Raw genomic sequence first — 24,247 nt, forward strand, 5'->3', positions numbered from 1 at the left:
AAAAATAATTTATGGACCCCTCTAGTATTCTGGTTATTGAAAATGATTCTATGCCTAAACGTAAAAGAAAAAATGATTTTGTAAAGTGAACTAATTGCCTGCTGTCTCATGATAATTTGTTTTTCGAATAACGATTCAAGGAAAATTAGTTGATGTCATCATTACATCATATAGTGGGACCCACCACCCCTCCAATTAAAGTCTGCAAACCACCACTATTATTTCTCACATTAAGTATCCCAGAACTCTGATCTTTCTTTCCTCTCTCACTTTTGGAAGATTAATATCAGCAAACTGAGATCAACTCAGCAAAAATTGCTTACTCAAAGTCAGAGATCCAAATATTACAAAATTTCTTTACCTAAAAATCAAATAACTTCTTTAACAGAAAATTGGAATTTTTCCTGCAAAAACAGCCTTGAGAAGAGCATCTACCAATTTCAAAACTGGTCAACTGTGTGCTACCTATCTATCCACATAATAGCCGAGTAAATTTCCTTCAAGCAGTTAGGTAATTATCTTTGCTATGCCAGAACCTGCCTTCCCGCAAAGTAGAAGCAAAAAAGGGATCAACTATGGGCAAGAGCAGCTATCCAGATCTCGTGTCATGAAGAACATACTTCACAACTTCATAAAATGAAACCACAATCCCGACGGAAGGGCCTACACGTCCAACTCGAGGACCGACACCTGTAAACAGTCCCCTCATCCCACCAACCCTGCACAAGACAAATTCCAAGTTCAGGTGCATTCAGCAACTACCATTACATATAGGTACTTGCAAAAACAGATGAACATAAGAGCATGTGAATCACAAAGACGGGACCATCGCTTGCTTGGCCCCAATGTTCTTCCTGCAAATATTACACAAGATAGAATGTTGTTTGTAAAGAACCTCAACACGGGACTCAACTGGTATACTTAACAAAGTATGTGTTTTGGAATCGTATTCGCACATGCAGGAGGCCAGGAAGCCACCAAAGACAGCGAAGCAAAAATGAAAGGAATTATTGGAGTGCTTGGGCATTTTGATCAGATGGTTTGTTGGTACCGTGTCCCCAATATAACCCCAGCAGGCTAAACAATCATATTTATCGATTAATAAGGAATCTACACGTATGCTATGTTCATCTTGATCTCTCATTTCAATTACATAAATGAAATATGGATTAGCTATTAACAGAACGTGCAGTAAAATAAACTAGAAATATACCTCCAAATCTCCTTTAGAGTTTGTCTTGTCGTCATTGTCAACGCCCTGGCAGGATCCTTCTGAAAAATAAAAATAAAAGATCAAAAAAGAGAACTAAAATACTGAAAAGACTTCCTTCAGTATTAAGGAGTATTTTTTTTTCTTTGAAAAATAAAAAATAAAAATCAGATTTTACATGTCATTCAATCTAATTTAGAGCAGCAACATATAAAGGCAAAAATACTCTAGCAAGGGATATCTACCACTGTATTTAGTATGTATAATGGATATTGTTTATGCTGCTGCAACATGGACAACATGCGACGACTATCTATTCATATATTCAACTCTCTCTCTCTCCCTCTTTCTCTCATATATAAATATATACACACACACAAAAATATATTTCTCCCCATCTGATTTGTGTTCGTAAGAGCATGCATGCTCGAGTGAATATCTCATGTGTCTCATCCAGAAAATTACAGAAAGCATAAGTGCTGACAACATGCAGAGAACATGCCAAAATACTAGTACAACCAACTAAACTATTCTCTGAAAATAGCAAAAGCTGACTTGTTGGTTGCAATACCAGCTCCTCAAGAAATCTAAGCCAACTTCCAATTGGCTTCGGCTTAGTAGTAAATGAGAATACTATATAATCGTGTTTTTTTCTTGTTCAACAAATGAACTATCCTAATGATAAGGGCACCGGTCGCTAGTTAGTGAAGGCTTCGAACTCTGAAGGGCAAATTACTGACAAAAACTCAAAACCAACTTTACATGTGTACCGAATTGAAAGAGAAATATACAAATACAAATAGGGAAAAGGCAGGATGAGAGTAGTCTCATTTCTCTCAGTTGCCCTCGAAGTAATCATGCCTTCTAAATGGCATGTGTTGGTGAAATCTCGTACACAAACAAAGGAACTCTATCAACCACCATCCACATAGAAGCATCACCAGCAGTAGAAAAGAAACCTCACATACAGCAGTTAAAGTATACCTTTTTTTTGTCATGCATCATCCTATTTATAATTGAAATAGGGCATGCGATACATACTCTGAAATATCACATGTTATATCCCAAGAAAAAGAATATGAATGAGTTGGCATCCACTTGACAAATAAATTAGGACGCATAAAGGATATCTACAAGTACCACTGACTATTATCCTAATAGAAGTGATAATCATCTACATTCTTCTAATTCAAAAAATGTTTGGTCTTGAGAAAAAAACAAGAACCTCTATCTGCCTTCGAGTTTTCGCAACATCCAGCGGACATGTAACAGCAGCAGCAAGACTTCCTGCAACAAAACCAGCAGAGAAATTTGCCCCAAGGATACTGGCTGCATTGGATTCCTCACCCACCAGACCAAGAAGTCTTCTCCTGGTCTGTTGATTAATTAAAAATTAATATTTGAAACATACAGAATACAAACTCAAATTCAAATCTAGAGAAAGGCCAGAGAGAATAAATTCTCACAGGTTCAAGGGTTGACCAACAGATTGCAGAGAAAGGTACATCACGAGCAAGCTGCGCCCCAAGGCCAGTCCATAGGACACGGCAGTTTTGCACTATAATGAGGAAATACAAGTCAATCACAACAGGAGATGGTAGGATTACTTATAGTACCATGATATGGAAAATGGCATAATGTCAAATAAAGCATGTTAAAGATCAACTAGAAATGGATAACATATATTTTTGAATAATGATTAGTACTTTCTAAAAGTAAACACGACCAATACTTTAGTGGATTTAGAAAGATGTATTTATTCATAATAAACAATAATTAATATTGCTTTGATAAGTAAAAAAGATCTATATTTTTCCGGGATGCTTAGTATCATCCTTGATATATTTCATAATACGCAATTACAAAGACAGCCCAATAAAAACAGCTTGCTAGGTTAGTATCATTCTTGATATATTTTTCTATACATATTACAAAGACAACACAAGAAAATAGTTTGCTAGGGATTCTACGTGAAAGCCTGGCAATTCCATTCCAAATACAGTGTGTAGCTTAAATTTTAAATCAGATTCAACAAAAAAGTTTTGACTTTTGAAGTAAGTTAACTTCAACTTTATGGTAAAGCCAAAACCCAAAACATCTGCATTTAAGTTATTTTTCAAATCTTAATACTTCATGAATAAATCTCTCTTCAGTGATTATCAATAATTGAACCGAAACACCAATATGTCCAAAAACTTTCATCATCATTAACAAATATGACTAAATAGATGATAACTAGAACATAGTAGTCAACAATTGCTTTCTAAACCAATGTTTCGGCTTCTATTTACATGGAGTCGTTGTTGAACCACTTGATTAAAAAGAAAAGAGTAGAAGGAAAGCCAAACTCAATAATCAGATAGGCTAGATAATAGCCACATATGCCAACTAAATGTAAGACAGGCACCCATTCCATTCAATATATAGCTATATAATACAAGCCCACCAAACCAATTACCTTCCAAAGTCAGCCCAAGACAAATAGCTTGTTAGGACTACTACATGAGAGCCTGGCAATTCCCTGTCAAATACAGTGTGTAATATAAGCTACAGAATTGATGTGTGTGAAATATAGTGACCATTACCCAAGGCTCAAATACCAATTGTAGAATGTAGTGGCTGTAACCCAATACTCTGATACATTAGAGCACATGCTGTTAAAAAGACCAAGAGGGCGGATGAATAGGTCTTATGGACAGTAGTTCAAATTTTAACTAATTTTTTAATTACTGTTGATGTGATTTGAATTTCATCCGCACAATCACATTAACATAGAAAGAACAGAGACAAGATTTTTATGTAAACAGGGAAAAATCATGGGAGCAAGTCCAGCCATGAACAATCCACTATAAGAAAGAGATGATTCAACCAGGTTACCAGATTTCAACTCCAGAATTCCCTAATTACCTCTTAACAAAGACACACCAAACTCTCCACTTGAGTTTTCAAGTTGTCCGCTCCATCAACAGGTTCACTCTTCAAGCAATCGGCTTTCCATGGCTTGTTCAATCCTTCCTCTCTTTGTTTGTTCAGTTGACTTGCTCTTTGTAACTAAATATGATGTTCTCCTTGGTGTAAAAGTCTCACCAACACACACACACATGTAATCTCCGTAAAACCCTACATTGAGGAACAAGGGATCTTCTCTCTCTAATATACTTAAAATCTCACATCATTACCTTGACTAACCATAACCCCATATTTATAACCAATAAAGGAGACCTTTGTAGTTTGGTAAATAAAATCCTTTTAGAATCGACAACTATTGGAGGTTCCTCAATCAATTGAGCCATTAATTGAGGGTTTTTAGATTACAAAGAATTTTCAGGAAAAACTTCATTCAATCCACCTATCAATGAAGACACACCAAGTCACGAGGTAGCACTTGATCGACATACCTATCTACCGACACACATTGTTTTCAAATAACACTTAGTTTTGATAGCTTTTCTGAAAACATTAATTTGGGCCTTGTTTTCTTCAGCCCAAGCTGAAGCCCACTGTAATTATTTCATATATATATATATATATATATATATATATATATATAAGATTTGCTTGAACTTCCAAAAAAAAAAAATTAATTTGAAAAACTCAAATTTTAAAAACATGTTCAGAAAAACATTTTAAGCCTCTTTAAGATAAATCTAGCCTTTCTAGGTCACCTTAGATCTTCTATGGTCTCATTTACCTGTATCCTAGATATGTTATTGAGTCTTGCAAAAAATTGCTCCGTGTTCTTCACGAATCTTTATCTCCAGTGTATTCAATGGCTGTAGACTAATGAGGACACGTTGCAACCCAAGTTTTACGAAAAGTGCGAACACATGACTCTAAGTCGTCTCGGTCCAGAGAAGAAAAGAGAAGAGAATAGAATTGGTATTCTGAGTTTCTTTGTAGGAGAAGGGATTCAACCTTAAATTTTCAATCAAATATGACAAAATAATGACTTTTGAAGCAAGTTAACTTCAACTTGATGGCAAAGCTAAAATCCAATACATCTACATTTAAGTAGTTCTTTTCAAAACTTAATAATCAACTCAAATTAACAAAACATTTTCCCAACAACTTGGGGTCATGGTCACACTTAGCGATCTTCTTTGTACATCACCAACGCATCTTTAATCGATTTCCCCTCGATTTATCTCCAATTGGTGCTACTCTAACCATTTCACGAATGTTCTCATCTCTAATTCTATCATTTCTTGTCTTGCCGCACATCAATCACAATATTTGTATTTCTGCCACTCACTTTATGCATATTTTTCTATCACTTAATACCTTTATGATAAATCACTCTTCAGTAATTATCAATCATTTAACCCAAACACCATACATGCCAAAAAAATTTTTATCTTCATTAACAAATCTGACTAAATCGATCATAACTATGACAAGTAGTCAATAATGGTTCTCTAAACCAATGTTTCTGCTTCTATTCACATGGAGTTTTTGTTGAACCACTTGATTAAAAAGAAAAGGGTAGAAGGAAAGCCAAATTCATTAATCAGATGGGCTCGATAATAGGCACATATACCAATTAAATGTAAAATGAGTACCAATGCCATTCAATATATAGCTATACAAAATATGCCCACCAAACTATTTATCCATTCTCATCGTTGGTTTCAAATCTGATACTTTCAGAAATAGATATTGAAGTCCAGTAGAAGTATAAAAACAAATAACCAACTTACAGTAGCTCTGAGGGTTATTTGTGCTCTTGACATTAGAGATGACCTCAATTAAAGTCTTACAGACTCCAGGAGGCTTCGCACCACTGTGGATCTCCTTAAATGCCTGATAAAAATGAAAATTTGAAAAAAGGAATCAAAAAAAGAAGAAGAAAAAAAACGAAGAATGGGTCTACAAGAAGGGGCAGAGCAAGGATTTTTGAGTTGGGGACCCGTTGGGGGGGGGTATAATTTTGGTCTTGGTATATATATTGAGGAAAATATAAAAAAAAAATGAAACCTAAATAAATTTAGATAGAAAATTGATATGAGAAAGAATAAGATATAAAGAAAAGGAAACAATAAGGTGAATGTAAAATGAGAAGTGGCAAAAAAAATTATTGTTAAAAAATTAATTTTTCTAGCGTAATTGTTTATTTTTTTTTTAGAAAAAAAAAAATTTGAGTTCTTTTATTCCACTTTGGGAAAGGTGTTTCATTATTACCTTTGATGAAACATTAATAAAAAGAATTTGTACCATTTTAAATAAACAAAATCTCAGAAGCTTTAGTAAAGTACGATAATTGTGAACAAAATAGAGAAATACTAAAGAATAGCTCTAGAATTTGTCATTTAAAACTAAAAAATATTTAGCATGTATGATATCATTGTTGTTATTGGCATTTTTGCTATCTTAGTATGACAAAACTTTAGTTTTCTTTCTTCTGATTCTCCAAAAATGTGTCAATAAAGGTTCATGTACCTATATTATTAAAAATCATATATAAAAGATATTTATACATGTGTACCTATATTATTAAAAATCGTATATAAAAGATATTATAAATGTGTACATTATATGCAAAAATGTAAATGTGGTAATGATATGTTATAGGAACTACCAAAATAATGGAATTACACTTTTGTTTTAGATGATTTGGACTTCAGAAGTAAAGCTAAAAAGGTTTGATTAAAATTCTACGAAATTCAAAAGAATATAAGTTGTAGTTATTTCCAAACTCACTATAATTGAGGCCAAGAAATAACTCTTTAGAAAAAAATTCAGGAGGCCAATTGAGTTTTTTTATGTGTTTCGGGACCACAAGTGGGATTTAATTACTAAATAAATATTTTAAGGAGTACATGAACAATTTTTTAAAATTTTAATCCCCCACCCCAGCCCTCTCTCCCTCCGCCCCTGTCTAGAAGCTGCCTCTAGAAACAGTCTGAAATCAAATCATTTGTGAAAAAGAGGAATGTCTGATAATATATGGAATAGCTTAATTCTTGAAAAACATTTGTAATTAATTAAGCTTGCAGCATAGCCACGAGGCACAAACAATGAGAACAACATAAAGGAAAATAATTAAAGTGAGGACATTTTTAGTTTGTTATTTTTAGTATCACAGCTTTATTTTTTTATTTTTTACTTGATTAAATTAAGGCAATCCAAGATTGAAATAAGCAACCTCGCCTTCCAAAATCCCCATAAAGAAAGAAAATTTGTCTGAAGAGATGCATAAATGCACTGACCAGTGCCTTCTTAAGCATCTTAAGACAGATCTTTGAATTATGTCGAACAAATTTTCCATTTCCAGTTCTCATGGTGAGATGATGATGATGATGATAATAATAATAATAATAATAATAAATCAATATAAGAAATACCTGCATGCGGGTTCTAGCAAGTTCAATAGGGTAGCAGGTTGTACAAGCTAATGAGCGTGCCAATGAACCTGCTACTAGAGGGGTATAGGGTGTCATGCCAGGAGCATTTTGGGCTGTGAATTCCTCTAACCAGTTGCGGAAAATGTCATAGCATGGAAGGTAGATCCCCACCTGCTTAGAAAACAAGATAGACCAATAATATAAGTTCACAACAAAAATGGTCAAATCATGCACATCCAACTAAATCCTAATAATGCATTCTTCCAATACAAAGGAGTGGACAATGACTCAACAAGGAGCATACAGTTGGTACAGCGAGTGCTAGAGCTGCATTGGTGCCTCTCCATAGCCTTCCAAATCCTTCCTGCAAAAAGTCAAACGCTGTTTAACATTTGTGAAATGTTGAAGTGGATGCAGGACAGAAAGATCAATAATTTAATAGCATATATATATGTATAGCTATAAATACGTATATAAACATAATGCCCACAAGGTTGCACCAAACAGTTGTATCGGATGGATCTGAAACTTCTGACATAAGAAATAAATATATTAATCTGCCCAAAAATGGCTACATAAATCCACAAACCTGTCGAATAATTTTGTAAAAGACATCAAGTGTTCCCTTGTACTGGAAACAATCAGGAGGACATATCGCCACAGTACCATGCATGCCAGCACGGGTGCATGATGGAGAACACCTTAGATCTGCAAACAGCTAAACAGACACATTGCAAAGCCAACATGAAGTAAATATACCGCTATAAAAAACCCAAAAAAAAAAAAAAAAAAAGAGCCATGTCCAACAGAAGACCATAAGAAAGCACACAGGTAAGTAGTTTTTAGCACATACACTGAAAAAATAGTCAGAATGCATATAGAATTTCAACAGTTATATATGAACCTTAAAATGGAGGATAATACAACAAAGTAAAACTAGATAATAATAGAAGAGTATGGAACGGAGTGCTGAAAAATTTGTAAATCAATCTTGACTAATTAGCAAACAGTTACAGGTCCTCAAAATTGTGATAAACAAACCAGGTTTCAAAAATATTATACAAAGCAGCCACAGTTGGAGAAAGAAATGGGGAAAAATTAAATGATAGGCCTTGTAGTACCGCACTTGCACAATATGTACAGAAAATTCTTCTGGACATTCACCCCTCCTCCCAATACACACAAACATACATACTGAACAGAAATCATGAAGAAATACATCCAAGCATCCAACCAATCTTTCCCACTGGCAACATCATTCTGCTAACAAATAATAATAATAGTAACAATAATAATAAAAATAAAAAAAGCACACATGGGGACACACACACACACACAAACATATATACCACAATATCACCATCTTGATTATGATAGAAAAATATTTCTTTAAACAACAAAATATAAATCCAACTCAATAAAGGGATTTTATTTTTTGTTTTATAAGTAAGATTGTATATAAGGAAGCGTTCAAAAGGAGTACGCATCCCTCAAAAGCTACACAAGACCAAATAGGGCCTCTAATCTCTCAAAGAGTCAATAAAGTCCACTATCTCATTAGAGGATTTACAATTTCTCCCAAGCACCCAACAAAAATAGAGCTAATAATGGAGAATTTTAGCACACCAATAGAAGTCTCCTTCCCATTTCGTTCAAGCCATAAACACCACCAGACGCACAAAGGCATGATCCTCCAGAAATCACAAACATGAGCCCCCACTAAACAGCCTCTCCAGACCTCAATCAAGACCCACTGAACTCCAAACAAACCAAACATCAAAGCCCAACAATCCCGAGCCACAGGGCAATGTAAAGGAAGACGATTTATCATTTCCTCGTCTCTCTTGCACATACAACAACAGTTGACCACAACTTGTCTCCTCCTCTTAGGCTCTGTTCGGTAGGAATGAAGAAAATTGGATGGAAGGAAGAGAAGAAAGGAAGGATGAGATACCCCTAGGGAAGAGATTATGAACTTCCCTCATTTTGTTCGATTGGATGGAAGAGAAGAGAAAAACCTACCAAATTCCTTTGTTCGTTAGGAGAGAAAGGAAGAGAGAATTTAAAATTATTTTTACCATTATACCCTTCATTATTTTTTTTCCCGGTAAATGGCCTCATTTGAAAAGTATCATTAATTTCACTCTAATTTGTTGTTTGCTTTATTTTTTTATATGTATATATAATCATATTTCATCATGAATAATAAGAAATAAAAAAATACCCCACTATCTACATACTTAGTTGATAAATATTAAACAAAAAAATAAAATATTGCATTCCAAAGACCATTATCCCTGTAGAGTCATGTCAAACTAAAATTCTTATTTTCGGCCCTATGCATTGTATTTAACTTCTTCTTCAACACATGATTTTTCATACTTTGGAAATAGATTTACACAATCATTTCTCTTTAAGCAGACAACTATCAGTTATCATTTTGGATAAATTAAAGTAGTTACTCGAAATTTATTGAAACAAATACAGCTGATGATTGTCAATTTATAATACGATAAGAACTTCCATCAAGCCCCAGAGGAAGATCATTCCTATCAATGGTTTTTTTTTTTTTTTTTTTTTTTGTTATAACATTCCTATCAATAGTTGCTTACTCAACAACCATAAACTACCAAAAATTCATTTAACAGATCCCTTCCAAAGAGGCCTATCAATCCATTTTGTTATCAATGGCCTGGTAAGCAGTATTGATTCCGGGAAGGTCAGATGAGAACTTGGTTGAAGAATTGAGTCATGAGCGAAACCCAACCTTGCGTCAATAGCAATATATATATATATATATATATATATAGATAACACATGAAACAAATCTATTTGTAAATACTGTCAATCTATGTATATGTACAGACCGAGAAAGAGCAAGAGAGAGCTTCTTACCGGTGTGAGAGAGATCGCTGGAGAGAGCGTTTGATAGAGTTTAATGTGAAGGTGAGTTCTTCTTGATAGGGGTTTTACGTGAGACGAGATGTGTAGGATTTATTTTTTAATATTTGGGAAGGATAATAATGTAATTTAGTATTTTTATAATAACTCCACTTGTTTTCTCTCGTGTCTTCCGCCCAAAATTGGGCGGATGAAAATGTGTAAAGAAGGAGGGATAAACCATCCCTCGTATTATCCTTTCTCTCCGTGTCTCTTTCCTACCGAACGAAGGAATTTTGTTCCTTCCCTCCTATTTTCCTTCCACCCCTCTTCCTTCCTTCCTACCGAACAAAGCATTAAGGTTATCCTGGGTCAATATCTTTCCCAACACAGATGTCCAAACAAAGAAAGCCACCTTGAGGGGGGTCTTATAACGCCAAATAGTCCTCCACGGGAATGCATCTCCTGGAGAAATCATAAGACATCTAAAGAATGAGCGAACCTCAAAATGACCACTAGAAGAGGGGACCCATACCATAGAATCAGGGACTCCACTCACAATCTCTTGATGATACAGCAACTCCTGAAAACCAACTACTTCCTCAATCTCCCAATCTTGAAAATGCCTCGAAAAATGCACATCCCAGGATGATCAAGATATGGAATTGTTCCATTATGTCTTCCATAGTATTAAAAAGGACCAAATACATCCTATGCGATTATCATCACAGATTCACAGTATATGGACCAGTGGATGAATAGCAACAAACAAAAGTAAAAATTGAAAACAGCTTGATTTCATTAATTCATCCTACTAGAGAACCTCATACTAGCAATATATCCGATGACATTACAACGCTACAAGAAACAACATGATTTCTGCTCAATTGCAATGCAGAAAATAGTGATTTTGGTTCAAATGCCATCCAGCACATAGTGAATGCTACCATTTGCATTAAACATCCAAGAGGCCTATAAACTCAACTCACTTAACTCAGCAAGCCTTTTCCCAACTACTTATTGTCTGCTACATGAATCCTATTTTTTTCATTCTGCTTTATCAAAGATCATAGTATCAATCAAACTAATGTTACCATATTTCCTTACTAACTAGATCAACGTTAATTTCGGTCTTTCCCTCCCAATAACATTACCCTCAATATGGACCACGTCACTCTTACTAACTGGTGCATTTAGTGATTTTCCTTTCACATATCCAAACCATCTCTTTTTCTTTCTTTTTTTTACTAAATGAAGAAAAAATTTATAGATAAATAATATCTTGGAGGCTTATCCCCAAGATATCCAAACCATCTAAATCAATTTTTTTCTCATTTTATCTACAATGAGTAGGGCTGCAAACGAACAAATTTGTTCATGAACAGCTCAGGCTCGGCTCGTTAAAAGCTTGGTTCGGACTCATTCGTTGCCTAGCTTGAATATATTTTTTTTAGGCTTGTTTGATAAATGAGCCGAGCTTGAACAATGCTAAGCTCGGCTCGTGAACAATCTCGTATAACAAGCCCATTGTGTTTCTACTCTTATACTCAGGATTCTAGCCCATATAAGATTAGCCAAAGTTACTTATGTTTCAAGCCTACCTTGTTAATGCCCATAAAACTAATACACAATATGAGCCACTGTATTGCAATAAAATCCAATGGTAATTGAGGAGGCCCGAAGTGGCATGGGCCGGATATGACTTGCAAACGCGACATCTGGTCCGTACAGATGGGTCAGGCCCATAGAAAGACACTGCCATATGGGCCGAACGCGAATTAGCCCATCAAAGATGACCAGAACTCATAGAGGAACGGGCCTAGATCCAGCAGTCCATCGACATTTGTAAATATCTATAAATAGGAGAAGTAATGAATAGAGTAGGGGGAGATATTTTTTGGGGGTTGAAATGCAAGAGTTCTAGAGAGAGAAAGAGAGGAGGAATTTCTTGTATCTTCAATTGGCGCCGTCTGTGGGAATCGTGGAAGATTGATTGATCATTGATTAATATCGCGTGGATTCAGACCAATCCGAGGGAACGAAACTCGATCTTTGGGAGTTGGATCCAGATCTGAGTGATTGTGACCTACTCTGGAGGAATTTTAGTTCCTGTTGCTTTGGCAGAAGTGGCTTCAGATCTACGCAACAACGAGTTGTTCGATTGTGGCAGGATCTGACGGATTTAGAATTCGGATAATTCAGATCTCGTCAACCGTGAGCATAATTCGGAGAATTCGAAACCAGATCTGAAAAATTCCCACTCACGAAGCTCGGATCTACTCACGAACTTGAGATTAATGCCTTTACTCCGTTCAGGAATAATGATAGGTGAAAGCTCCAATCCGATGGAGGCTGTCCAGCAAACGAAGCTTGAGGAGTTGATGAACTTGATCGAGGCTCTCAAAAAAGAGAATGCAGAATTGAAAACTGGAATGCAACATCAGCAAATACCCGCGGTTTCGCGTCCACTTCCGGCCGGTGAAGGAGGTGTTCAATCTAATATCGCGCATCAAGGCGAGCAGGACGAGAACAATCAGTCAGCTCTCCACCGTGATGAAAGGAGGATGGATGATTTGCCGCCAAATGCTCGTCGAGTTGAGGATCACGAAGGATCGACTCACGTTGATCCGCGACATGAGCAGATCAGACAGAACGAAGCCATGACCTTTGATCCGCATCGGGAAAGGTTCAACCGAGAGGAGATGATAGAGGTTGATCGCCGCCAAGTTGCGTCGCCTTGGCAAAGAGAGCTCATAGAGGAACGGTCGTTCGATCCGTCCTACCGGCCCTCAATGGCTACAATCACTCATCGCGGTTCGGAGAGCAGAACCGTAGCTCACAGGGCTACCACTGGGCGCCAAAGAGAGAATGAAGCACTCCGATCCGCGGCTCGGACGGTTGATTCACCATTCACTGACGAGATCCTGAATGCCCCGCATCCAAGGAAGTTTGCTATGCCAGTCTTTATTCTGTTTGAAGGAACAACCGATCCGATCGATCATGTGTACCATATCCAGTTGAAGATGGCCCTGAATACGGAAAACGACGCTTTAATGTGCAAATGTTTCCCTACAAGCCTAGCTGGATCAGTGCTCAGCTGGTTCAAGAACTTGCCTAGGAGCTCCATTGGTAGCTTCCGAGACCTGTGCGATCGGTTCATAAGCCAGTACTAAGGGAACAAGCGTCCGCCAAAGGACATCTTAAGCCTATTCACAATGAGACAGCACAAAGATGAACGTCTCCAGGCTTTTCTCACCAAGTTTAATCTCACTAAGAGTATGGTGATCGAATGCCACCCTTCTACAGCGGTTCAAGCCTTCAAGTTAGCCATGACACGTGGCACTCCGTTCCATACCAGTCTGGTAGTGAATACGCCGACGACTATGGATGAACTCAATGAAAGAGCCGACGGCTTTGTGCGCCTAGAAGAAGAGGAGGCAGCCAATGCTCGGACAGCGTCGCTCGTGTCGACCGAGGAAAAGTCCAAGGCAAAGATCAGGCAGAAGCAGGCTCAGCCGCAGCGTCAGACCTCCTGGAAGGCAGAAAAGAGGTCCAGGGAGGAAGAGCTGATCACTCCGCTGAAGGTCACTCTGGCGAGGCTATATCAGGAGAACAAAGATAAGTTTTATCCACCACTGCCAATTAGGCAACCCCTCGAACAGAGGGATCAGACTAAACATTGTGCTTTCCATTCCGATTTCGGTCATCAGACTAATGAATGCAGAAATTTGAGAAGGCAAGTGGAGATGTTGATAGCTAGAGGGGAGTTCGCGAGTTATGTTCAAGGCTCGGCGACAGAGCAGAATCGACCGATGGAACAAGTAAAAAGGAGTCATAAACAAAGCTCCCACAGTTCACAACCAGTTCGTATAATCAATGCTATCCACGGTTGACCTGAGCCCAGTGAAGATTCAGATGAGCTACTCCGAGCGCGCCTACGGCAGGCGCAGATGAAGAAAAGGGTTAGTAGTGTGAATACTCTACACCAGCAGATCACATCGATACAGATAAAGTTCGACAGGACAGACCTGCAGCGTGTTCAAATCCCCCATGAAGACCCGTTGGTAGTCAGTTTGACAGTGGCGGACTGCCTGGTGCGCAGAGTTCTGATCGATCCCGGGAGCAGTGCGAATGTCATGCCGAGGGACACATTTGATCAGCTCGAGATTAAACCAGAGAGGCTCAAGCCCACTGGAAATCCCCTGTTAGGATTCGATGGCAAGAGGGTGGAGCCCGTCGGAATGGTGGAAGTAGAAGTTCAAGCTGCAGAACGAGCTCTTATGGAAACTTTTGTGGTTATAGAGATTCACCCCTCGTACAATCTCCTGATGGGAAGAGGATGGATTCACAGAGTCCAAGGTGTACCCTCAACTTTGCATCAGGTCATGAGGTGCCTCGGACCCGATGGAAAGAAGGTGATAGACATTCGTGGGGATCAGGTTGCAGCCAAAGAGTGTTATTCCGTCACACTAAAGTATGTTGGGAAAGGGAAGGCGCCCGTCCGATCGGCAAGCCCCAGATAGCAATTACAGGAACCTCCGCCCAAGCAGAACAGGGTGGGGGAGTCAGTCGACTTGACCGAAGAGCCCCTTCTGGATGTGCAGATCGATCAATCCAGACCAGAGCGAACTACCAAAGTAGGAATAAGACTGACCAGGGAAGAGCAGCAAGAGCTAGTTGACTTCTTGTCTCACAATGCCGATGTATTTGCATGGAGTCACCTAGACATGCCTGGAATTAATCCCTCCGTATCCTGTCATTCCTTGAATGTCAATCCCAATTTCAAACCAGTAAAACAGAAGCAACGAAGATTTGCTTCAGAACGCAACCAAATCATAGCCGAGGAAGTTGATAGGCTGCTTGATGCGGGATTTATTAGAGAAGTACACTACCTTGATTGGTTGTCCAATGTCGTTGTCGTGCAGAAGAAGAATGGGAAATGGCGAGTATGCATTGATTTCACCAATTTGAACAAAGCCTGTCCGAAGGATAGCTTCCCGCTGCCAAAGATTGATCAAATGGTGGATGCCACCACCGGGTATGAGCGTTTAACCTTTCTGGACGTTTATTCAGGTTATAATCAGATCCCTATGGACCCGGCAGATGAAGAAAAAACTTCTTTTGTAACCGAGCAAGGGACATACTGCTACAAAGTTATGCCTTTCGGACTAAAGAACGCGGGAGCAACTTATCAAAGACTTGTTAGCAAAATTTTTAAGGATCAGATAGGAAAGATTGTGGAAGCCTATATTAATGATATGGTGGTAAAGAGTAGGAAGAAGGATGATCATCTGAAACATCTGCAAGATATATTTGATGTGCTGAGGCGATATGGGATGAGGCTCAATCCAACCAAGTGCTCGTTCGGTGTGAGTTCCGGTCAGTTTTTGGGACATGTGGTCAACCGCAGAGGCATCGAAGTTAGCCCCGCTCAAGCAGAGGCTTTGATTAAGAATGCCGAGCCAAAGACGATCAGAGAGGTGCAAGCCCTCACAGGACGAATAGCTGCATTAAGTCGATTCATTTCTAAGTTGTCAGACCGCTGCAAGCCGTTCTTTGACACGATTCGGAGTCATGGAAGACAGGTCTGGGGGGATGAGCAATGACAAGCATTGACCCATTTGAAGGAATATATGCAGAATCCACCAGTCCTGTCAGCCCCGGATCCAGAAGAAAAGTTATTTTTGTATCTTGGAGTATCTAGTGTTGCGACAAGTGCCGTTCTGATTCGTTGCAAGGAAGGGGTGCAACACTCGGTATTTTATGTCAGTAAAACAATGACCGAGGCAGAACGAAAATACTCGAAGGCCGAACGGGTGATACTTGCACTTGTAAACGCAAAAAGAAAGTTGAGGCATTATTTCGAATCCCACCCTATAACTGTTCTAACAACTTTTCCAATCAGAGTGCTTATGCACAAGCCAGAACTCTCGGGCAGAATGACAAAGTGGGCCATAGAGTAAAGTTCATTTGACATAACATATGAGCCGAGAACAGCTGTCAAAGGACAAGCGGTAGCCGATTTCCTGCTAGAATGGGACTCTGAGGATACGGAAGAAGACCTTAGGTGCGGCGCTTGGAAACTTTATGTAGATGGCTCCTCTAACCAGATGGGGGCTGGAATTGGGGTTAAACTGCAAACCCCAGAGGGTACTTCTTTGAGTCAAGCACTCAGACTTGAGTTCCGAGCCACCAATAATGAAGCGGAATACGAGGCGTTGCTGAATGGATTAAAATTGGCCAGAGAGCTACAGGTCAGAAGTTTGACTGTTTATAGTGACTCACAGTTGATTGTTCGGCAGGTAAATGGTGAGTACGCGACCAAGGATGACATGATGGAGGCATATCGTTCTGCCGTTCTGCATAAAGCCAAGGACTTTGCAAAGATTGAATTCATACAGTTACCGAGGGAACAGAACGCAGATGCGGACCGGTTAGCATGTAGTGCTTCAAGTTCTGGTGAAACATTGGCGAGGGTGATTCCAATAGGAATATTGACCCAGCCATCTATTTTCGAAGAACCTTTGGACTCTGACCCTTGGCAAGTCAATGTCATACCGTATGAACCGAGTTGGATTGACCCCATCATCACTTATATTCGAGATGGCGTTTTGCCTATGCAAAGGGATGAAGCTAGGAAAATAAAAAAGAATGCTGCAAAATACGCCATCGTGCATAACCAGCTGTACAGAAGGTCCTACTCTGGCCCATACTTGAAGTGTCACCCCCGCAGAGTCGCAACAGGTATTGCGAGCTATTCATGAAGGCGTATGTGGCAATCATTCTAAGGGAAGATCGTTACCACATAAAGCAATGACACAAGGGTATTTCTGGCCGAACATGTCAAGAGATGCGGAGGAGTTCTCTCGAAGGTGCGATAAATGCCAACGATATGGACCATTGATCCACCAACCACCTGAGGAATTGCACGTAATGGCCTCGCCATGGCCTTTCGCGCAATGGGGGATGGATGTGGTCGGTCCTCTGCCAACGGCAAGAGCTCAGAACAAGTATGTGTTACTGGCCACGGATTACTTCATTAAGTGGGTGGAAGCAGAACCATATCCAAGCGTGACTCAGACTCATGTGAGACGATTTATTTGGAGCAATATTATCTGCCGTTTCGGCGTTCCAAGGTCAATAGTCATGGATAATGGCACGAACCTCGACAGCAAGCAAGTAAGAGAGCTGCTGGAGGAGTATGGAATTAATCAGAAGTTGGCTGCAGTAAGTCATCCTCAGGCCAATGGACAAGCAGAAATTACAAACAGAACAATTTTCGCCTGCAGTAAGAAGAAGCTGGAGGACCATAAAGGGAAGTGGTTGGATGAGCTCCCGAACGTCCTATGGGCTTACAGGACCACCCCAAGGCAGCCGACTGGGGAGAGCCCGTTTGCAATGGCATATGGTACCGAGGCGGTTATACCGGTTGAGCACTTGGTCCCAACTATCAGAAGCTTAGCATGGAGTCGAGATCAGAACAACAGAATGTTAAGATTGAACCTCGATATGATAGACGAAAGGAGGGACGCTGCAATAATAAGGTTAGCATCATACCAGCAAGTATTGGCGAATAGTCACAACAAAAGAGTGAAACACAGAGATTTTGCCCCTGGCGATCTGGTTCTGAAAAGAAAGGTGGGGATAGTCAAAAAAATGATGCCACCCTGGGAAGGCCCATACAGAATTGCAGAAGTCATAGGCAAGGGAGCATATACGTTAGAGACCATGGCGGGAAGGTTGGTCAGCAAGCCCTGGAATGCCACGTCTCTGAAGGGGTACTACCAATAAAAGCTAAGTTTCAGCTTTATTGAGTGTTGTTTGTTGTCAATCAAGTACGTATGAATGTGCAAATTCCTGAAATTTATAAAAATAACTTTCCTCTTCAATGGGTTTTTAAAAAAAAAAATGAATGAAAAGCCAAGTGGCAAGTGGCATTCTAGCCGAGCGCCAGGCACTTAAGCAAGATAAGTGGCAGCTGGCACCATAAGCCGAACGCCAGGCACTTGCTAAAAAAATGAATGAAAAGCCAAGTGGCAAGTGGCATTCTAGCCGAGCGCCAAGCACTTAAGCAAGATAAGTGGCAGCTGGCACCATAAGCCGAACGCCAGGCACTTACTAAAAAAATGAATGAAAAGCCAAGTGGCAAGTGGCATTCTAGCCGAGCGCCAGGCACTTAAGCAAGATAAGTGGCAGCTGGCACCATAAGCCGAACGCCAGGCACTTACTAAAAAAATGAAAAGCCAAGTGGCAAGTGGCATTCTAGCCGAGCGCCAGGCACTTAAGCAAGATAAGTGGCAGCTGGCACCATAAGCCGAACGCCAGGCACTTGCTAAAAAAATGAAAAGCCAAGTGGCAAGTGGCATTCTAGCCGAGCGCCAGGCACTTAAGCAAGATAAGTGGCAGCTGGCACCATAAGCCGAACGCCAGGCACTTACTAAAAAAATGAAAAGCCAAGTGGCAAGTGGCATTCTAGCCGAGCGCCAGGCACTTAAGCAAGATAAGTGGCAGCTGACACCATAAGCTGAACGCCAGGCACTTGCTAAAAAAAAAAAAAAAAATGAAAAGCCAAGTGACAAGTGGCATTCTAGCTGAGCGCTAGGCACTTAAGCAAGATAAGTGGCAGCTGGCACCATAAGCCGAACGCCAGGCACTTGCTAAAAAAATGAAAAGCCAAGTGGCAAGTGGCATTCTAGCCGAGCGCCAGGCACTTAAGCAAGATAAGTGGCAGCTGGCACCACAAGCCGAACGCCAGGCACTTGCCATAAACACGCACACGACAAAGTTAATATAAAAAAAAAAGAAGAAGAAAAGGTATATATATATTGAAAATGGGTTTGAACAGAGCGTAACACAAAGGAAAAAGAGAAAAAAGAGTTCTGTCATCTCATTCATGATAAGCATTGGAGTTACAAAAAATGAAGTATTCAAGTCACATTGTTACAAAAAAGTATGGAATTGAAGAGTCTGGAGGAGTCCTAGCTAGCTGCCCCAGTACCGACAGCCTCCTGGTTGTGCCGATCCGCCTCCTCGATCCCGTCAGCCATCTCACCCTCACGAGGTGGGGAATCAAGATGAATAACAGAGTCATTCTCCTGGGGGCCAACGTCAGCAGTGACTATGGGAGAGACCACAGTTGACGAATGAGGAGCGGTTAAAGGCTGAACGGTAGGAGGAGCTGTAGTGATCCTAAAGGAAGCAATATCCTGACATTCATCAAATATATGCTCCGCTTCGGTGGGTTCTGGGTCAACATAGACCCCCAGAGGATCAAGCCCTAAATCCTTATCGACCTCATCTGGAGTTGAGCTGGTCTGTCCCTCAGCCGGAACTCGGTCGGAGAAACCTTCTCGGAATCCCTGAGCATATCTAAGAGCTCCGACTCTTGAGAACCGAGCATGAAGAGCCAGCATCCCACCATTCACTCTGCTGATGGTATCAATCAGAGCAGTACGCTCGTCCAGAGCTCTCTTCTCAAAAGCCATCTGAGCAGACTGTTCATCAGCCAGAAGGCGCTGGAGCTCTGCCTTTTCGTCTCTGATTGAATCACGTTCAGTCTGCTAGACACTTTTCTCAAGCTGGAGGGCATCCTTCTCATCCTGAAGAGAGTCGTTTTCCTTCTTCAAGACATCTCTTTCTTGTTCGGTTTTTTCAAGCCGAGCCAATACCTCGGTATTCTTGCTGGCGAGAAGGTCGTTTTCCTTATTAGCCACCTCCAGGCTATCAGAGAACTTACGGGCACTGGCGTTCCCTATTTCCACCTGCTTCTGCATAGCCATCATTCCGAACAAAGTCTGTATAGATATACATTAATAATGGTTAAACCGATAGTCTAGTCGGACGAAGGCAAGACCAAATAATATGAGAGGATTCATGAGTTGGAAAATAAAAGTCACCTCCATGGCAGATTGGGGAAAGCGGCTGAACACATCCTTCTGGGATAGACCTTTCGCCGCCTTAAGGTCTTTCAGAGTCCACATGCTCCTATAATACGCCATGGCGGTCTGGCCATCCTTTAGCATGGTCTCGTTCGGCTTCACGAACGTCCCATCCGTTCGGGTGTACCGAGGAGCCCATGGCGGTAAAGTGGGAAGAGAAGGGGAGGCTGAAGCAAAAGCAGAGGCACCAGCTGCAACAGGCCCGGAGGGGGCAGGAGCTCTGACTGGGCGATGCAAGAGAGCACCCGGCCCAGAGACCCGGGTCCTTCTTATAAGAGGTTCCTCCTCAGGGTCGACTCCACCGTCAGGATGAGGCCTTTTGCCTCGTTCTTTGTCCCGAGCGCCCCCAGCGGCAGCAGGGGCAGTAGTGATTTGTGGAGACGCGCTCGGGTTGGTAGCAGGGGTGCTGACAACAGAATCAATAGCCACCGTGCTCGGGATGGTGTCAGAGATGGTGGCTGAGGAAGAGGCTGATGCAGGAGAGGAGATTGCCCCAGCAGCAAAAGTGGCTGGGGGAGTATTTTTCTTCCTGCCAAAGGATGGAATCTGAAGCCTGCTCATGGTATAGCCGAGGGATGAGAGCGCTAGAAGGTTGTCTGAAGTGAGGAGGTCTGAGCAAGAAGGAGTATCGTTCAGAACGTATTTCTTCAAGTAATTACTCCTATCCCTGCAAACACTGTAGCTCAAGTCATCACAAGGTATGCCTAAGGAGCGACATAAGAAAGTACAAAAGCGAGAAACACATGTTTCGCAGGGACAATCGTTTTTATGAGATTTGAATTTCTTATATGAGGAAACAGAACAGACGCCAAAGGCGCTCGGGATTGGGTAATCCTCTGCAGCCGGCGAAGACCAGGCCCCACTAATGCCCACGATGTTATCCCTCCAACCCTTTTCAGATTTGATTGTGTCCGTACATATGGACATCTTGTCGATCAGGTAGAGGTGGTAGAAGGGCTCGTTAGTTCGGATCTTACTGACCTTATAACACAGAAGAAGATCTATGAGGTCAAGGTCCAGACTTCTGTCACGAATCAACAGTAGCATAACGGATATGATTCTAAAGAAATTGGGGTTTACCTGCAGGGGGGATATCCCCAGTCTATTGAAGACATAATTAAAGAAGGGGTGCAGAGGGAACCTAACGACATTCAGTTGAAGGTTTGAAAATAAAACTTCGCCGGGAAGGAGGCCGGCACCGGTCATAATATTAACATCCTTAGGGCAAACCCTAACTTGGATGTTGTCAGGAAGTCTAAGTCTCATACGAAGAACATCTAGATCTACAACCATGGTGGAAGTGTTTGAAGGATCTAAAAGGGTAAAAAGAAGCCTGCCGAAAGTAAAAAAGAACAAAACTAACCTCTGAGGTAGAAAGCAACAAAGAGCACTGCAAGACCGCTGGAAGAATAACTCTTGAAGGATTTCACCGGAAGAAGTTTAGCACTGTTCTAAAAAGATGAACGAGAGATTTGACTGATGATGGAGACGGTAAAAAGGCATGAAGTGGTATTCTAGAGCCTTATAAAGGCGAGGGGGACCCGAGGGCCGAAGCGTCAAGAAGGCGAGAAATTCATCGAGCCCCGGAACATTGATTCTGGATCTGACCATCCGTTCCCCCATGTGGGTTTCTCGAGCCGTCAACGTCATGATGAGACGCCTTCAATAATTACCCCCTTATTAAACAAGGGGTAATTATGGGGGCAGTTGAGGAGGCCCGAAGTGGCATGGGCCGGATATGACTTGCAAATGCGACATCTGGTCCGTACAGATGGGTCAGGCCCATAGAAAGACACTGCCATATGGGCCGAACGCGAATTAGCCCATCAAAGATGACCAGAACTCATAGAGGAACGGGCCTAGATCCAGCAGTCCATCGACATTTGTAAATATCTATAAATAGGAGAAGTAATGAATAGAGTAGGGGGAGATATTTTTTGGGGGTTGAAATGCAAGAGTTCTAGAGAGAGAAAGAGAGGAGGAATTTCTTGCATCTTCAGTAATAAACAAACACTACCAAAACAGAGAGGCCACTTCAATTGAAACCCTAATAGCCGATACCCACACTAAGCCAACTCTATCGTTTCTCTCAAATCTCGGTTTCTCAAAGCACATTCTAGTGCTACAGAGTTCCGTCTTTCTTCTTTAAACTTTCTCCTCTGTCCTCTCAATACCCTCACAACGGTTGATTGAGTTTTTTCTCATCTCTATTATATCTCTCATATTTTCTAACTCTTTCCCTCTCATCTTTGCCGCGACTTTGAAGAAGACCAAAAAGTGCCACACATCCCAGGCCCGAACATAGACAACAATGTGGTTGAGAAATTAGGGGCTGACGGAGATCGACAACCACGGGGTAAGATATGTTACATCTTCAATGTATGTTTTTGTGTATATACTCAACCATGTATAAACAGATCAAGATTTTTTTTCCGTGTATATATATAAATATATATAGATATTTCTATATAAACGAGCTTAAGCTGAGTCGAGCCCGAGCTTGACCGAACAATGACAAGCCGAGCTTGAACATAGCCTAACCAAGCTCGCCCGGACACGAGCCGAGCCCAAACAACCCCAAGCTCAGTTTGGTTCATTTGCAGCCCTAACAATGAGTGCTACTTCAACCATTTCACAAATGTGTTAATTTCTAATTCTATCTTTTATTGTCTTCGTGCACATTAATCTCAATATTCACATTTTCCTTACCTTATATATATCTTGTTTCTTAACCACCCAAGATTTTGTCCCAAAAATTATGGCTGGTCTAATAGTTGTTTTAGGACCATTAAGCCAGTATGGATGAAATGGAGGAGTGTGCCTAGTGTGATCAGCATATCCCTCTAAAGATTGAAAGGGAAGTTAGATGAATGCAAGAAATCAAGTTACTTAAAAGTAGATTCTATTTCTATTAATTTTTATTTACTTAACTTCATTAGTTTCAAAAACCAAATGAAGGGTTGCATTTTCAACAAATTCAATTAATTAAACAACTACAAAGTGTATACTAATGGTTGGTTTAACATCACTGTAGGAGTTCAAAGCTTAACCTCACATATCTAACATATATTTTGATTCGTTCCGTGTACAATCTCGATAAGTTGAGAGATTAAATTGGTGAACCCAATTGCCCAACAGAGAGGTGAGGCAAAGTCTTTAGTTATCAGTTGTTAAAATCCTAGTCAATTATTTGAACCAGTTTCTCATAAAATCTTTATTAATACAAATAAAAAAAACAAAAAGAAACAATACTGTGCAGAATTACAGCACAAAGGATCTCCTAGATCCGGGTAACAAAGAGCATTATAGACATACCATGTTTGGTCCAAAATACGCCATGCGACTCGTAATGTTACTTAGTGGATGCGAGTAAGGAACCCCAGCAGCCTGTGCTTGCAACCTCGTCTGCAAATAGGGTAAATTGAATTTTTTCATCAGATACTTGGATTCTACAATCTGATTACATTACTAGAAGTGCAGGGAATTCACAAAAAATAATAAAATACTAAAAACTAAAATAAAAGTTCAAACAATGAATGTGATGTCCCGAGGTTTTAATAAGCTACTTTGTTATGTCTTCTAGATTAATTAAGTTTCATTATGTAGATTAAACTAGAAATCATTTTGTTCTTTAATTGAGTAAAGGAATTTAAGTTAGAAGAGTTAGTGCAGAAACATTTTTGCTAATAGATTGTCAAAATGTTTTGGTAGGCGTTTTTTTTTGTATATGGATTGATTATATTTGATGAAAATCTATTAATGTAAATAGATAATAATTTTATTTAAAGGAATTTCGGATGGAAGAAAAAAATAAAGATAAAAGTTGAATTTGAATTTGAATTTGAAGGAAAAAGATGAAAGTTTGTAATTGAATTTTA

At 40.1% G+C, this 24,247-nt stretch overlaps 1 protein-coding gene across 1 annotated transcript in view; it reads right to left on the reverse strand.

The window, feature by feature from the left end:
* Nucleotides 1-286: 286 nt before the first annotated feature.
* LOC132271676 (mitochondrial carrier protein MTM1-like) overlaps nucleotides 287-24,247 on the reverse strand; it is a 30,958-nt gene continuing 6,997 nt past the window's right edge. The window contains exons 3-11 of the mRNA XM_059773117.1: nucleotides 23,685-23,774; nucleotides 8,141-8,269; nucleotides 7,856-7,915; nucleotides 7,552-7,722; nucleotides 5,908-6,010; nucleotides 2,677-2,768; nucleotides 2,436-2,585; nucleotides 1,214-1,272; nucleotides 287-719 (exon numbers count right to left, since the gene is read on the reverse strand). Coding sequence (XP_059629100.1) covers nucleotides 590-719; nucleotides 1,214-1,272; nucleotides 2,436-2,585; nucleotides 2,677-2,768; nucleotides 5,908-6,010; nucleotides 7,552-7,722; nucleotides 7,856-7,915; nucleotides 8,141-8,269; nucleotides 23,685-23,774 — 984 coding nt within the window. The 3' untranslated portion in view covers nucleotides 287-589. The remainder of the gene's footprint in view (nucleotides 720-1,213; nucleotides 1,273-2,435; nucleotides 2,586-2,676; nucleotides 2,769-5,907; nucleotides 6,011-7,551; nucleotides 7,723-7,855; nucleotides 7,916-8,140; nucleotides 8,270-23,684; nucleotides 23,775-24,247) is intronic.

The sequence above is a fragment of the Cornus florida genome, unplaced genomic scaffold (genome assembly GCF_030987335.1).
Source record: "Cornus florida cultivar Cherokee Brave unplaced genomic scaffold, ASM3098733v1 CherokeeBrave_3.0.0_Hap2_Chr08, whole genome shotgun sequence".
In the NCBI taxonomy this organism is placed as follows: domain Eukaryota; kingdom Viridiplantae; phylum Streptophyta; class Magnoliopsida; order Cornales; family Cornaceae; genus Cornus; species Cornus florida.